The 16,146-nt window shown below is 46.0% G+C and overlaps 1 protein-coding gene across 3 annotated transcripts in view; it reads left to right on the top strand.

Annotated features, from left to right (window-relative positions):
• LOC138643230 (zinc finger protein 484-like) overlaps window positions 1-16,146 on the top strand; it is a 96,750-nt gene that overhangs the window by 19,612 nt on the left and 60,992 nt on the right. For all 3 annotated transcript variants that reach the window (XM_069732095.1, XM_069732094.1, XM_069732093.1), the window contains exon 3: window positions 14,932-15,017. Coding sequence is in view for 1 of the 3 variants with exons in the window: in XM_069732093.1 (XP_069588194.1) it covers window positions 14,932-15,017 (86 nt within the window). In the remaining 2 variants the exon portion in view is untranslated. The remainder of the gene's footprint in view (window positions 1-14,931; window positions 15,018-16,146) is intronic.

Genomic DNA, 16,146 nt, shown 5'->3' with positions numbered 1-16,146 from the left:
TTTTGAATGTTGGTTGCACTTTCACACTCATTGTAGCATGAGACGGACTCTACAATCCACACAAATGGCTCAGGTAGTGCAGCTCATCCAGGATGGCACATCAATGCGAGCTGTGGCAAGAAGGTTTGCTGTGTCTGTCAGCGTAGTGTCCAGAGGCTGGAGGCGCTACCAGGAGATGGGCCAGTACACCAGGAGACGTGGAGGGGGCCATAGGAGGGCAACAACCCAGAAGCAGGACCGCTACCTCCGCCTTTGTGCAAGGAGGAAGAGGAGCACTGTCAAAGCCCTGCAAAATGACCTCCAGCAGGCCACAAATGTGCATGTGTCTGCACAAACGGTTAGAAAATGACTCCATGAGGAAGGTCTGAGTGCCCGACGTCCACAGATGGGTGTTGTGCTCACAGCTCAACACCGTGCAGGACGCTTGGCATTTGCCACAGAACACCAGGATTGGCAAATTCACCACTGGCGCCCTGTGCTCTTCACAGATGAAAGCAGGTTCACACTGAGCACATGTGACAGAGTCTGGAGACGCCGTGGAGAACGATCTGCTGCCTGCAACATCCTGAAGCATGACCGGTTTGGCAGTGGGCCAGTAATGGTGTGGGGTGGCATTTCTTTGGAGGGCCGCACAGCCCTCCATGTGCTCGCCAGAGATAGCCTGACTGCCATTAGGTACCGAGATGAGATCCTCAGACTCCTGGTGAGACCATATGCTGGTGCGGTTGGCCCTGGGTTCCTCCTAATGCAGGACAATGCCAGACCTCATGTGGCTGGAGTGTGTCAGCAGTTCCTGCAAGATGAAGGCATTGAAGCTATGGACTCGCCCGCCCTTTCCCCAGACCCGAATCCGATTGATCACATCTGGGACATCATGTCTCGCACCATCCACCAACGTCACGTTGCACCACAGACTGTCCAGGAGTTGGCGGATGCTTTAGTCCAGGTCTGGGAGGAGATCCCTCAGTAGACCATCTGCCGCCTTATCAGGAGCATGCCCAGGCATTGTAGGGAGGTCATACAGGCACGTGGAGGCCACACACAATACTGAGCATCATTTCCTTGTCTTGAGGCATTTCCACTGAAGTTGGAGCAGCCTGTAATTTGATTTTCCACTTTGATTTTGAGCATCATTCCAACTCCAGACCTCCGTGGGATATTAGTTGTGATTTACATTGGATCATTTTTATGTTTTATTGTTCGGAACACATTCCACTATGTAATGAATAAAGATTTACAACTGGAATATTTCATTCAGTGAGATCTAGGATGTGGAATTTTAGTGTTCCCTTTATTTTTTGAGCAGTGTATATATGTGTATATATACTAGATGGTGGCCCGATTCTAACGCATCGGGTATTCTAGAATATGCATGTCCACGTAGTATATTGCCCAGCCACATAGTATATAGCAGAGTCACGTAGTATATTGTCCAGTCACGTAGTATATTGCCCAGCAGAGAGCCACGTAGTATATTGCCCAGCCACGTAGTATATTACCGAGCCAAGTAGTATATTGCCCAGCCACGTAGTATATAGCAGAGCCACGTAGTATATTGTCCAGTCACATAGTATATAGCAGAGCCACGTAGTATATTGCCCAGCACAGAGCCACGTAGTATATTGCCCAGCCACGTAGTATATAGCAGAGCCACGTAGTATATTGCCCAGCCACATAGTATATAGCAGAGCCACGTAGTATATTGCCCAGCCACGTAGTATATTGCCCAGCCACATAGTATATAGCAGAGCCACGTAGTATATTACCCAGCCACGTAGTATATTGCCCAGCCACATAGTATATAGCAGAGCCACGTAGTATATTGCCCAGCACAGAGCCACGTAGTATATTGCCCAGCCACGTAGTATATTGCCCAGCCACATAGTATATAGCAGAGCCACGTAGTATATTGCCCAGCCACATAGTATATAGCAGAGCCACGTAGTATATAGCAGAGCCACGTAGTATATTGCCCAGCCACGTAGTATATTGCCCAGCCACATAGTATATAGCAGAGCCACGTAGTATATTGCCCAGCCACGTAGTATATTGCCCAGCACAGAGCCACGTAGTATATTGCCCAGCCACATAGTATATAGCAGAGCCACGTAGTATATTGCCCAGCCACGTAGTATATTGCCCAGCCACATAGTATATAGCAGAGCCACGTAGTATATTGCCCAGCCACGTAGTATATTGCCCAGCCACATAGTATATAGCAGAGCCACGTAGTATATTGCCCAGCCACGTAGTATATTGCCCAGCCACATAGTATATAGCAGAGCCACGTAGTATATTGCCCAGCCACGTAGTATATTGCCCAGCCACATAGTATATAGCAGAGCCACGTAGTATATTGCCCAGCCACATAGTATATAGCAGAGCCACGTAGTATATTGCCCAGCCACGTAGTATATTGCCCAGCCACATAGTATATAGCAGAGCCACGTAGTATATTGCCCAGCCACGTAGTATATTGCCCAGCCACATAGTATATAGCAGAGCCACGTAGTATATTGCCCAGCCACGTAGTATATTGCCCAGCCACATACTATATAGCAGAGCCACGTAGTATATAGCAGAGCCACGTAGTATATTGCCCAGCCACGTAGTATATTGCCCAGCCACATAGTATATAGCAGAGCCACGTAGTATATTGCCCAGCCACGTAGTATATTGCCCAGCACAGAGCCACGTAGTATATTGCCCAGCCACGTAGTATATTGCCCAGCACAGAGCCACGTAGTATATTGCCCAGCCACATAGTATATAGCAGAGCCACGTAGTATATTGCCCAGCCACGTAGTATATTGCCCAGCCACATAGTATATAGCAGAGCCACGTAGTATATTGCCCAGCCACGTAGTATATTGCCCAGCCACATAGTATATAGCAGAGCCACGTAGTATATTGCCCAGCACAGAGCCACGTAGTATATTGCGCAGCGACGGAGTATGCAGCACAGAGCCACGTAGCATAGAGACTTAAAAAAAAAACAAAAAAACATATACTCACCTATAGCCCGTTGAAGTCCTGCTATACTCACCCTCCGCCGCCTTTCTCGCTCCTCGCCACGCTCCCGAGACCGCTCCATTGCAGGCGGAAGCTTCCGGTCCCAGGGCTGGTGTGAGCAGGACCTATGGTGACGTCACGGCAGGTCCTTGTCGCACACCAGCCCTGGGACCGGAAGCTGCTGCTTGCAATGGAGCGGTCCCGGGAGCGTGGCGAGGAGCGGGAAAGGCGGCGGAGGGTGAGTATAGCAGGTTTTTTGCTTTTTTAATTATTTTTAACATGACATATTTTTACTATTGATGCCGCATAGGCAGCATCAATAGTAAATAGTTGGGGACACACAGGGTTAATAGCAGCGGTAACAAAGTGCGTTACACCGCGGGCCGTTACCGCTGCCATTAACCCTGTGTGAGCGGTGAGTGGAGGGGATTACGGAGCGGGCGCCGGGCAGTGAGTGCAGGGGAGGGACTAATCGGACTGTGGCCGTCGCTGATTGGTCGCGGCAGCCATGACAGGCAGCTGCCGAGACCAATCAGCGAACGAATAACCGTGACAGAAGGACAGACAGACAGACGGAAGTGACCCTTAGGCCGGCTTCACACTCGGCGTTGAAAAATACGGTCCGTATTTTACGGCCGTAATACGCTCCAAAACTAGAAATACGGTGGTCCGTAAGAACTCCGTAGGCAAGGTGTGGTCGCGTATTTTGCGCATGTAATGTTGCGTATGTAATCCGTATGCCCACCGTAATGCGTATTTTTCACGCAACCTGACAAAATGGACATATAACGGTTTTGGCGGATGAAATTGATTTAAATTACCCTCATCAACCCTATTTAAGGCCTCTACAACATGTGTCTCACTCCCATATGGTCATTTTGTGGTTTTGCAACTGTTGGAGTGTTGTTGTAACATTTGGACCATGTCTGACCACCTGCAGTTCACCCCAACGCAGCGGGTTTTGTTTAACTGGCTATTGTCTCGTCGGTTTGGGCACCCATACCCTGTGATTGTGGATCCGCGAAGGAGGAGCAGAAGAATGTGGGTGCATCCTCTTCTGACTAAACGCCTCACTAAAGGCCATTTTCATCGGCTATATACAGCTCTGCGGGAACATCCAGACAAGTTTTATCTGTACTGTCGCATGTCTATACAAACCTTTGACAGATTGTTGGAGATATTACGCCCAGGAATAACATTTCAGGACACAAGGCTGCGCAAAGCCATCTCTGCTGAGGAGCGTCTTCTCCTCACGTTACGGTATGTATTCTCCATCCTCACATACTGTATGTTGATGATCTTTTTTATAAATGTTTCTTCTTTTTTAAATTTTTACCCATAATATGTGTACATTAAGGCCAAAGCAGATGTGACAACGTGACGTAACTGTTATATTTCAGCCCCTTAAGGCCATTTTTCCCATTTCAGTGTTAATTTAGTAGGCCACAAATGCAAATATGATTGTGCTTATTCATGTTTTGTGTGCACTCTTGAAACAAACCTAATTTATTGTGTTTGTTTCACTTACAGATTTCTGTCCACTGGATTGTCCTTTGCGGGTCTCCACCTTGAATTTTTGATTGGCCGCTCCACCATTTCTGGCATTGTGCGGTTAACCTGTCGCCAAATATGGGATAGACTTAAGGACCTTGTGATGCCTGAGCCCAAACAGGCTGATTGGCTCAAAATAGCCCGTGGGTTCAAGGTCAATTGTGACTTCCCAAACTGCATTGGGGCTGTGGATGGGAAACATATTAGGGTACGTAAGCCGCCGAACTCTGGCTCCCAATTCTACAATTATAAGCAGTTTTTCTCTGTAGTTCTGTTAGCTGTAGTTGACAGTAACTACAGGTTTATAATTGTAGACATTGGGGCCTATGGCCGAACTGGAGACTTTAGGGTCTTCAATTCGTCTATAATGGGTCGGCGGCTAGGTGAAAACCAGTTAGACCTCCCACCACCACAACAACTCCCAGGCTCCACTGCAGAAGCACTGCCTTTTTTTTTTGTTGGAGATGAGGCCTTCCAACTCACCAGACACGTCATGAGGCCTTATCCCCGGCGCAACCTGGACCACCGTCGGAGGATATTTAATTTGCGCCTTTCTAGGGCGCGCAGACTGGTGGAGTGCGCCTTTGGTATTCTGGTGGCCAAATGGCGTGTCCTACAGACTGCCATGCAGCTCAGTGAGGCTACAGTCAATGAAGTAATCAAAGCATCTGTAATTTTGCACAACTATACCCGCATACATGATTGCTTCTCAGATGATATTGATGAACACATGTTGCGTAGTGTCAGTAGTCCAACACCACATGGCCCACCTCCGCGCCGTCCCCTTTCTGGTATCAAAGTTAGGGATGTATTGACCAATTATTTTGTTTCTCCTCAGGGTTCTACTCCCTGGCAAGATTATGCTGTTTCTCAGTTGTGATTTTTGTTATTTTAAAGATATGTTTTTGTAATATATTATTATCAACCACTGAAAACGTACTGTGTGTGTTTTTTTTCCTTAATTACCATATGTTTCTGTTTTCTGAATATGTGTGTGATGCAAAAATGATTAGTCTACAAACATCAATTGTCTTTTTTGTAAACTTTTTACTAACTTTGCAACCCTTTTTTTTGGTTGTTAACCCCATATTTTTGCCATATGGTTTTGAGAAACCTTTTTTATGGGTTGCTTTATACCAAGGATCCACAACAAAGTGGAAATGTTTTGAAAACACAACATTAACATGGTAGCCAGCTACCAAAACAAAACACAAAAAACAAAACTAAATTACAGATCCCTGTAAGTTGGTGGGGGAGATGTTGGCAGCTCTGGGTCCTGGTCTGGTGGCCTTTGTTGGGCCGATGGCAGTTCATCCTGTGAGGATGCAGTGGCTTGCGGCCCAGAATACTGGCCTTGTCCATATTGGCCAGATGTGTGTTGACCAAAAGCCATTTGGCTCTGGGCATCATGCTGAGGTACAGATTGCCTTGCATCATACCCCAACCCAAAATGGCCATGTTGTCCAAACCCAGGTTGGGACCAGCCAACATCACTGGGTCTGGAGAAGTGGCCATATTGGGATTGGGGGTTGAAGCCTGCCATTTGGTACTCTAATGGCCTTTGTAGATTTTGGGATGGGAGGGGTTGAAGGGGAGGCATACGTGGAGTAGGTGCAGCAAATCCTAATTGATTTGGCTCCTGTTGAGGGAATTGAAGGCGCAAGAGGTTTGTTTGGCCAAGCTGCCTTCGCTCCAGGTATTCAAAAACCTCATAGGGGTTATTTGGAGGGGTGCTTAAATCAATCAGGATTTGCATACACCCTCTCACACGTAGCCTCACCTCACGGGGAAGGGGTCTAAGGTATCGGGCAAGGCTGCGGGCAAAGGCCTCCTGGCCATCATCTGTGGCTGCCCTGGCCAAATAGTTGAGGACCCCAGCATCAACTTCACTTCTTCTGCCTTCAAGCTCTCTCCTTCGCCGGGATCTCCGTAAAGGCCCAGCTGCCTGTGGGGATGACACCAGTGGGCCTGTAGGGCTGCTGCTGTGCCCATGTTCCACAGGCCTTGGTCCATGTGCTGCTGAGGGTGGTGGTGCAGCATCTTCATCACTTGCTGCTGCCTGCAGTGATGATGCTGCTGATGGGTCCTCAATGATGGATCCTGATGCAGCCACAGATGGTCCTGCAACCTCTTCCTCCACACTTACAGGATCAATGATAGGGTCTGATTCTGATCCGGTTTCCCTCTCTGTGAGGTTTGACTGTGTTCTGTAAAGAAAACAATAAAATAAAATTTTAATTTTGACATTGTTTAATTAGACATCGGTGTGCAATATTAAAACAAAAAAAAAAAAAAAAAAATCTCCTTCTCTACTCCCCTATTATCTCATATTCACACAAGAATATCCAAGATTTGTCTTGGAGAGCCCCACAAATGTAACAAACACTATCACGACACATCATAATGTGGCATACCATTTCAAGCTACACAAAAACCAGGCACAACCACCTCTTCAAACAATAAGATACCATGCAGTAACAACCCATACCACAAAACACTGCCTGAACATCTCTAAACTCGCATACTACATTCTCGCCCATCCCTTGTTGAGTCTTGGGATGCTTGGCGGCCAGGGTCCTCTCTCCTCCAGGACACGTTTTGAATTTATGCTTGTTTACATTATTGTTGGCACTATATTGACACATCCTTACATGGAACTTGCAATGTCATAACCCTAATCCACAAAAAAAATAAAAATTTAGTTTCATTACAAATGTCTAGAGTGGTTTGTACTTACTGCCTAAGATCCATACTGGCATCCAAAAATGAAAGACGGTCGTAATATATGTACTTCCTCTTCTTCAGTGGGGCTGCTGACCCACTCCTAGCCCGCTGCTGTCTTTCCCGCCGGTATTGGTCCCGGATGCTGCGCCATCTTGTCATAACATCATCCACTGCAATTACAAGGGCACAAATAATGTTCTATATCATTCTGAACATAGCTTAGTCCAGTTGTCAGACATATTTGTATTGTTAAAGCAAAAAGTGGCTATAGCACAATAATTTCCATGGTGAGTCAGATGATAAAGGGGTTACATGCAGAGGTCTATATATCGCCCACAGTTAAGAACTTGACAGTATCAGACTGGTAGAGAGGGGAGAGAACCCTGTTCTTGCAAACATACATTAGGTAAGATATGCTAGGATAGGAAAGGAAAATGACTTGTGCTATAATGAGAATAATGCTCAAAATATCTAAAAATAAGACAAGGGACAACAACCCTCTGGACGGGGTATGAGGCCAAGAAAAATATTTAGCAGGGCCAGATCAAGAATAACTATGTCCAGAAACACTTTGGCATGTTCCTCAGCTTTAGAAAATGACAAATAAGGCCATAAATGACATATAAAGATAAAAATGATTGCTCAAGTAATCATGTAGGGAAAGCATCTTTTAAAGTAAAATCTTGTGAATACATGAGTGTACTTACATAGACTTGTCTGCTCCGCACGTGGCCGTTGGGCATAATCTGGGAATAGTAGCCCACAGATGTCCTCCAAGCTGCCTCTTTCCTGGCCCGGTTGGAGTAGTTGGGATCCCGCTGGTCCCATATTTCTGGCCTTTCTTGGACCAGGATGAGGAGCATATCCACGTTAATGATGGATGCCATGCTGCTTGGAACTCTGTGGAGGCGAGCACCAGACTTCCGGGATGTCTGTGTGGCTTTTTGAGCTAATTAGCATGTCTGAGTTTCATGATTGAGGGCTTGGCTCAATTCCTTGCACCTGGCGATGTCTGGCGTATTTTACGCAAGTCACACTGTTGGTCCATGTGTAATCCGTATATTTCTCGCCCCCATAGACTTTCATTGGCGATTTTTTTTTTGCGCAATACGGTGACAAACGCAGCATGCTGCGATTTTCTACGGCCGTAGAAGACCGTATAATACGGAACCGTAAAATACGGCAGATAGAAGCTTGGCCATAGAGATGCATTGTACCGTGTGCAATCCGTATTTTCTGCACCTCTCTTACGTCCGTAAAACTCGCGAGTGTGAGGCCGGCCTTAGACAATTATGTATATAGATGTATATAACCTGAGCGTCGCTGCAGAAGACGCTGAAGACGGAGGAACGAGGAGCAGGTGAATATTGCGCAGCGCTCCCCTCCCCGTTATACTCACCTGGTCCTGGCGCTGTGCAGTCCCTGCTTTCCCGGCGCCGCAGCTTCTTCCTGTACTGAGCAATCACCGTTACCGTTCATTACAGTAATGAATATGCGGCTCCACCCCTATGGGAGGTGGAGCCGCATATTCATTACCGTAATGAGCGGTACCATGTGACCACTCAGTACAGGAAGAAGCTGCCGGCGCCGGGGAAGCAGGGACTGCACAGCGCCAGTCAGGAGCAGGTGAGTATTATTACACAGCCCCCGCTCCCCCGCCGACCCCCGGGTATGACTCGAGTATGAGCCGAGAGGGGCAATTTCAGCCCCCAAAAATGGGCTGAAAATTTTGGCTTATACTCGAATATATGCGATATGTGTGTGTCACGGCCACTCCTTCCGCTCATTCTTACCCGCTGCGGCGCGCTCCTCATGCAGGCGTGCGTCCTCTCCTTCATTCTCTGGTTCTCGTCGGGTGCGCGTGCGCACCACCCACTCCAGCACTTCCGCTTTCTGATTTGCAGGCGCTCTGTATCTCCTCTCTGTGATCCTGGAGGACCGTGACCTGGAAGTCCTCCAGCACTCCATGCATATAAGGTGATTCCTTCCTCTGCTCCTTGCCTGTCTGTCATTTGTGCTTCTGTGACTCAGGTCCACCTTTGTCTTTGCATCGCCTGTTCAGCTTCTCTGCCTTCCCAGGCTTCCTTGTCTCCTCGTCCAGTCCAGCCCTCCCAGTGTCCGCTCCGTACTATGTAGTCTGGAGTCTCTGTCCTGTCCCGCTTCCTTTGTGTCTTCCCCTTCGCAGTTCTCCTTTGGTCTCACCGGTTCCCAGCTCTTACCTAACTGTTCTTCATCTTGCCCCGCTCTGTCCGTCCTAGCCTAGCTTCTCTATCTTGTACTTCCTACTACCTGTCTCCGGGTTCCAGCTTCTGCGGCAATAGTCTCCCTTGGGTCTGCCCCTAACGCTCCCTGTATAGGGGTGGTCTACCTGGTCAGCTCACCCTTGGGAGGTTCGTTGTCGTGGATCTGCGGGTCCACCCCAGGTATTCCAATAGGACTGCACTCGGATGACATCTGAGTGCAGTCTAATTCTCACAGTGTGTATATGTGTGTGTGTATATATATATATATATATATATATATATATATATCTCAGATGCCAAGGAGGTAAATGATAAAACCATATTCTTTTTAGTGAGAAATGAAGCAAAAAAAGTATTTCTTTCATGTTATCAAGTTTATATTTAAATGCATCATTAATTAGTCTGATATTAAGATAAATATTCAGTGCTAGGATCATCACCAATATCTACATAATGTTTTCTATCCAGTGGTATATTGTATGTCTCCTCCCAGTAATCGGCCGAGTTGTGTATCACAATCCCCTTTATCTGTTTTTCTTATGAAAACCTTCAAATGAACAGGGACATTATTGGAGCTGCGACCACACAAGATCGCAGTGTTCTGGCGGCATAGGAAAGCATCGCACAGGGAGGGGGCTCCCTGCGTGCTCCCTTGAGACCCTCAGAACAACGCGATGTCATCCCGAGGGTCTCCTCCGTTCTCCCTGCAGGCCCCAGATTCAAGATGGCCACAGGGTCCTTCAGGGAGGTGTCTTGTCAGTGTCTGCTGAGAGCGGGCGCCAGAAAGCCTTCTGCACTGCCTGTCCGATCGCTGATCCGACACAGTGCTCTGCAAAGTGACAATGTAACAAAAATAAAGTTAACGTGTAAAAATATTTTTTTTTTAATTTCTAAATAAAGAAAAGAAAAATATTGTTCCAATAAATACATTTCTTTATGTAAAAAAAAAAAAACCAAAAAACAAAAGTACACATATTTAGTATCGCCGCATCTGTAATGACCCGACCTATAAAACTGTCCCACTAGTTAACCCCTTCAGTGAAAGAAAAAAAAAAAAAAAAGGCAAAAACCAATGCTTTATACTGCCGAACAAAAAGTGGAATAAGGCGCAATCAAAAAGATGGATATAAATAAAACAGCATCTTGTCCCGCAAAAAACGAGCCGCCATACAGCGTCATCAGCAAAAAAATAAAAAAGTTATAGCCCTCAGAATAAAGCGATGCCAAAATAATTATTTTCTATATAAAAGAGTTTTTATCGTATAAAAGCGCCAAAACATAAAAAATGATATAAACTGACCCGAAGAATAAAACTGCTTTATCCATTTTACCAAACGCGGAACGGTATAAACGCCTCCCCCAAAAGAAATTCGTGAATAGCTGGTTTTTGTTCATTCTGCCTCGCAAAAATCAGAATAAAAAGCGATCAAAAAATTTAATTTGCCGGAAAAACGTACCAATATAAACGTCAACTCGTCCTGCAAAAAACAAGACCTCACATGACTCTGTGGGCCAAAATATGGAAATGGAAATATGGAAAAATTATAGCTCTCAAAATGTGGTGATGCAAAAACTTTTTTTGCAATAAAAAGAGTCTTTCAGTGAGTGACGGCTGCCAATCATAAAAATCCGCTAAAAAACCCGCTATAAAAGTAAATCAAACCCCCCTTCATCACCCCCTTAGTTAAGGAAAAATAATAATAATAAAAAAAAAATCTTTTCTGTTTTCCCGTTAGGCCTAAAGTTAGGGTTGGGGCTAGAGATAGGGTTAGGGTTTGCATTACGTTAACGGTAGGGATTTGGGTTGGGATTAGGGTTAGGGGTGTATTGGGGTTAGGGTACCGTCACACTAAGCGACGCTGCAGCGATACCAACAACGATGTCGATTTGCTGCAGCGTCGCTGGAGAGCTGTCACACAGACAGCTCTCCAGCGACCAACGATGCCGAAGTCCCCGGGTAACCAGGGTAAACATCGGGTTACTAAGCGCAGGGCCGCACTTAGTAACCCGATGTTTACCCTGGTTACCGTTGTAAATGTTAAAAAACAAACACTACATACTTACATTCCCTCGCCTTCAGCTTCCCGCACTGACTGAGCGCCGGCCGGAAAGCACAGCGGTGACGTCACCACTGTACTTTACTTTACGGCCGGCCGGCACTCACCAGTCAGTGCGGGAAGCTGACGGCGAGGGACATGACCAGACACCGGAATGTAAGTATGTAGTGTTTGTTTTTTAACATTTACAACGGTAACCAGGGTAAACATCGGGTTACTAAGCGCGGCCCAAATTTGTGCTAACGTAAAGTAGACATGTGGCAAGTGTTACTTATGAACTATTTTGTGTGACATATCATCTCTGTGATTTAAGGGCATGAAAATTCAGTGTTGGAAAATTGCGCAATTTTCGCCAAATTTCTGTTTTGTTTTTACAAATAAACGCAAGTAATATCGATGAAATTTTACCACTAACATGAAGTACAATATGTCACGAGAAAACATTGTCAGAATCACCAGGATCCATGCAAGAGTTCCAGAGTTATAACCTCATAAAGGAACAGTTGTTACGGATCTGCAACACAGGACTAAGGTAGAAGGAGGGAAAACTGAGCCTGCACTATGACTAGGCTGAAACCCTACGATGGAGTGGGCGACCCATTCCTGGCGAATAGACCCACCGACGATCCTAGGTTAATGTCAAGCGAAGACCTATAGATAAGGGGAAGAGGTTCCCTAAAAGAACTAAGGACTGGATACAAAAACAGGTCACCTCCTAATAGAAAACACAGAGAAGGCTGCAGAAACCAATAGAAAACAGAAACTAAGGCTAGCAGAACCAGAGGTCCCAGCACTGCACAAATAATACACAGAAGACAAAGGAAAGCACCAAGCCAGAGCTCAAGCAGATTAACACTGTGGTCCAGCAAGGACTGGGAGGAAGGTGCTGGTTAATAAAGAGTGATACAATCACCTGACCCAAGACAAACCCAGCACCAGATGAAAACGACCAGCAGCCAGAACTCCACAAGAAAATGGCGGATAGTCACAAACTAAACAGATTCTAACACCAGTATTCAGAATGGTAAAAATCGGCCCAGTCATTAACATGCAAACCACCCTTGGGGGTTAAGGGGTTAAAAAAGGAGCCCAGGAAGTTCAGTCACTAGGTACGGGGTGGCAAAAGGACATCAGGAACCTAACACAGAGGACACAGTTCAGACAGGATCAGGTACTGGATATGCAGCCTCCAGGATAACTGGAAAAATGAGACCGAAACGGATCTGGTGATTCTGCCCCCAGAGCAGGCGGAAGACAGGACAAACTGCAGACATAACGGGAGCTGGATACCTCACACACAAGGCTAGACTCAGAAACACAATGCAGTGCTCTGGCCACGTCCAACAGGAAAGAGAGAGTTTATATAGGAGCTGCCCCTCAGCAATAGGATGAGGAAGCAACACAGAAGGGTAGGTGTGGCCGTGCGCACCCTAAGCACAAACAGAAACCAGTACAGGCAGCACAGGAACTGAGGCTCAGGGCACCTGGCAGTGACTGCAAGCCTGAACATACATGGCAAGACGGTGGCTCAGTGGTCAGCGCTGGAGTCCTGGGTTCTAATCCCACCAAGGACAACATCTGCAGGGAGCTTGTATGTTCTCTCCATGTTTGTGTGGGTTTCCTCCGGGTTCTCCGGTTTCCTCCCACATTTCAAAGACACACTGATAGGGAATTTAGAATGTGAGCCCCAACGGGGAAAATAATGTGTGCAAACTGTAAAGCGCTGCATAATAGGTTAGCGCTATATAAAGATTATGATTATTATTATTATAACGCACGTGAAAAGTCATGCACCAGCTGCAGAGGACCTTGCAACTCGCGGATAGCTTCCAAAGAGACAGCCAGGGACCGCACATGTGGGTGGTCATGCAGCAGAGCAAAGACATCACAGCACATGTACAGCTACGCAGCGGCACAGAGAACTGAGCCGCATCCATACAGGTAACAGACTACAGTAACCCTGCAAGTTGGGGGGAGAGGAGCAAGGGTTAAAGCACAGACATGCAGAGTAACGCCAAAGAAACAAGTTATAAACCCACCGGCGTTACACAAGCAAGGGTATATATACTGGAACACACACCGAAGGCAAGAATGCAATGAAAGATAGTATGTACCTTTAAGAGCCCACCGATCCAAGTACAGCGCACCCCCATATATATAATGTACTTTTTTTATGGCCCGCCATTTGTTCTTATAACTGTTTATAATAACATATATATTCTTTATATTATCAGTCCTGCTGTAATTTTGTAATTTTATTCTTTCCAAGTACGGGCACATTGTATTAGCGCTCCTGTTGGCCAATTAATATTTTAATGTAGGCATTTTAATTTGATTATTTTATGGTATTTGTATTATTGAGATCCTAGGTTGGGTATGCGGTTTGGTTTATAATTCCAAAGTGTATGTTTTGGTATAAAAGCAACTCTACGCATCTCCAGAAGATTACCATACCCACAGTGAAGAATGGTGGGGTCATTATTGTGCTTTGGGGCTAATTTTCGGCGGCTAGAATTGGGGTTTAGTTAAGGGGGAGGGATTTATGAACTGTTTAAATCTGTGGTGACCTGAAGGGGTTGCTGATCACAGGAGATGCTGCCGCAATCTGACAGATGTGGAGCTACTGCGAGGAGGAACTGGCAAAAGATTTCCAGTTCTATGTGTGCCGTGCCAACCCTCACCCTGGCCAAAAAAGACTGAAGAATGTCTGAAATTCACAGGGGACTGCACCAGAGTATTGATGTAAATTCTGAAATTATTTTTCTAGTAGGATTTTGTTTGCATGATGAAAGCCTGGCATTTACCAGGAGCATGTGGACCTTTTATATCCACTGTAGATTTAGATGGCTCATGCAGTCACTGTCTGGTATGGGTATGTAGTTAAGTAAATAAGGCAGCACACTGCAGCGCTAAAACATGCAAACTTGAAAACACGAAATTTGAACTGCATTACTGCACTAGAAATATGAAAAATGAGAGCTTTTAGCGCATAAAAATGGCCAATTTTATGTGTACCTGGTAGCCCCTTTACGGCATCTCTCTTATACCAGGTCCTACGCTTGCCTTACCTCGCTGAGAATAAACGCCTCCATCTGAATGGGTACATGTGAAAACCTCTTACTAGACTAAAATTCTCTCTCTCTGTGGAGGGGTATTGGACCTGCTGTAATTAAAACACCTGAAGCTAGGAGGCGGAGTGCACGATCAGAAGGCTAGAGAATACATTTCAAAAACCTGACCTGCACATCCAAACAATGTTTGGATGTGCAGGTCAGGTTTTTGAAATGGTATGGGTATGTAGTTATATGAGGGGCATGTATTAAGTCACTTTTTGTCTTCCACAGATGTATCCAATAGCAGAAGTCCAGAAAACCGATGCCTTCTGTATTCTAATGACTTCCAAGAGGACAATGTCTCAGAGAATGATCAGGTAGATGGCATTAATAATCACAGTAAGCTTTACATTCATTGAAAGTTCATTTCTAAGAACAGGAAACGCATAAATGTTTGAAGACGTTTGTTCTCTGCCCAACCCCATGCTATGGTCATCGTGCCCAACCCTGTTATGATCCGGTGACCTTGGAGCAGCATGAAAACTTTCACTGGAGTAGGTGGTAACTATACTGATCGCAAATCCTGATCTTAACACCGCAACTAGAAGTAGCCGTGGGATGTACCTAACAACCTAGACACCTCGTCACAGCCGGAGGACTAAATACCCCTATAGATGGAAATAGGAATACTATCTTGCCTCAGAGCAGAACCCCACAAATATTGGCTGTGAGGAGGAGAGGAAAGACACACACAGGCAGAAAAACAGGATTTAGCACAAGAGGCCACTTCTAGCTAAAATAGGAAAGGAGTTCTGTGCGGTCAGTATTAAAACCCTTCCAAAAATATCCACAGCAGATTATACAAAAATTCCTCCATCTAACTAAAGACGTGGAACGTATATCTGCAACTCCAGAGAAAAATACACTCAGAGCAGGAATGCAATCAAAAAACAAGCACACAGCTTGTGTGCCATGGAAAAAGAAACAGACACTTATCTTTGCTGAATTGGCAGCAAGGCAGGAGAAGCCAGACAGTGATCCAACACTTCCTTAGAAAGATTGACAACTGGCAAGGACTAATGAGTTCTGCAAACCTAAATACCCCAGTCAGAACTGCAATTAGCAGATACACCTGTCCAGGACTGCCGACCCAGGGACAACTGCATTACCACCTACAACCACCGGAGGGAGCCCAAAAGCAGAATTCACAACAGTACCCCCCCCCCCCCCTTGAGGAGGGGTCACCGAACCCTCACCAGAGCCCCCAGGCCGATCAGGATGAGCCAGATGAAAGGCACGAACCAAATCAGCGGCATGGACATCAGATGCAAAAACCCAAGTATTATCCTCCTGGCCATAACCCTTCCATTTGACAAGGTACTGAAGCTTCCGCCTCCAAAAACGGGAATCCAAAATCTTCTCTACAACATATTCCAACTCCCCATCAACCAACACAGGGGCCGGAGGATCAACAGAGGGAACAACGGGCTCCACATATTTCCGCAA

The sequence above is a fragment of the Ranitomeya imitator genome, chromosome 6 (assembly GCF_032444005.1).
Source record: "Ranitomeya imitator isolate aRanImi1 chromosome 6, aRanImi1.pri, whole genome shotgun sequence".
NCBI classification, from domain to species: Eukaryota; Metazoa; Chordata; class Amphibia; order Anura; family Dendrobatidae; genus Ranitomeya; species Ranitomeya imitator.
This window is presented reverse-complemented; position numbering and strand designations above follow the sequence as displayed.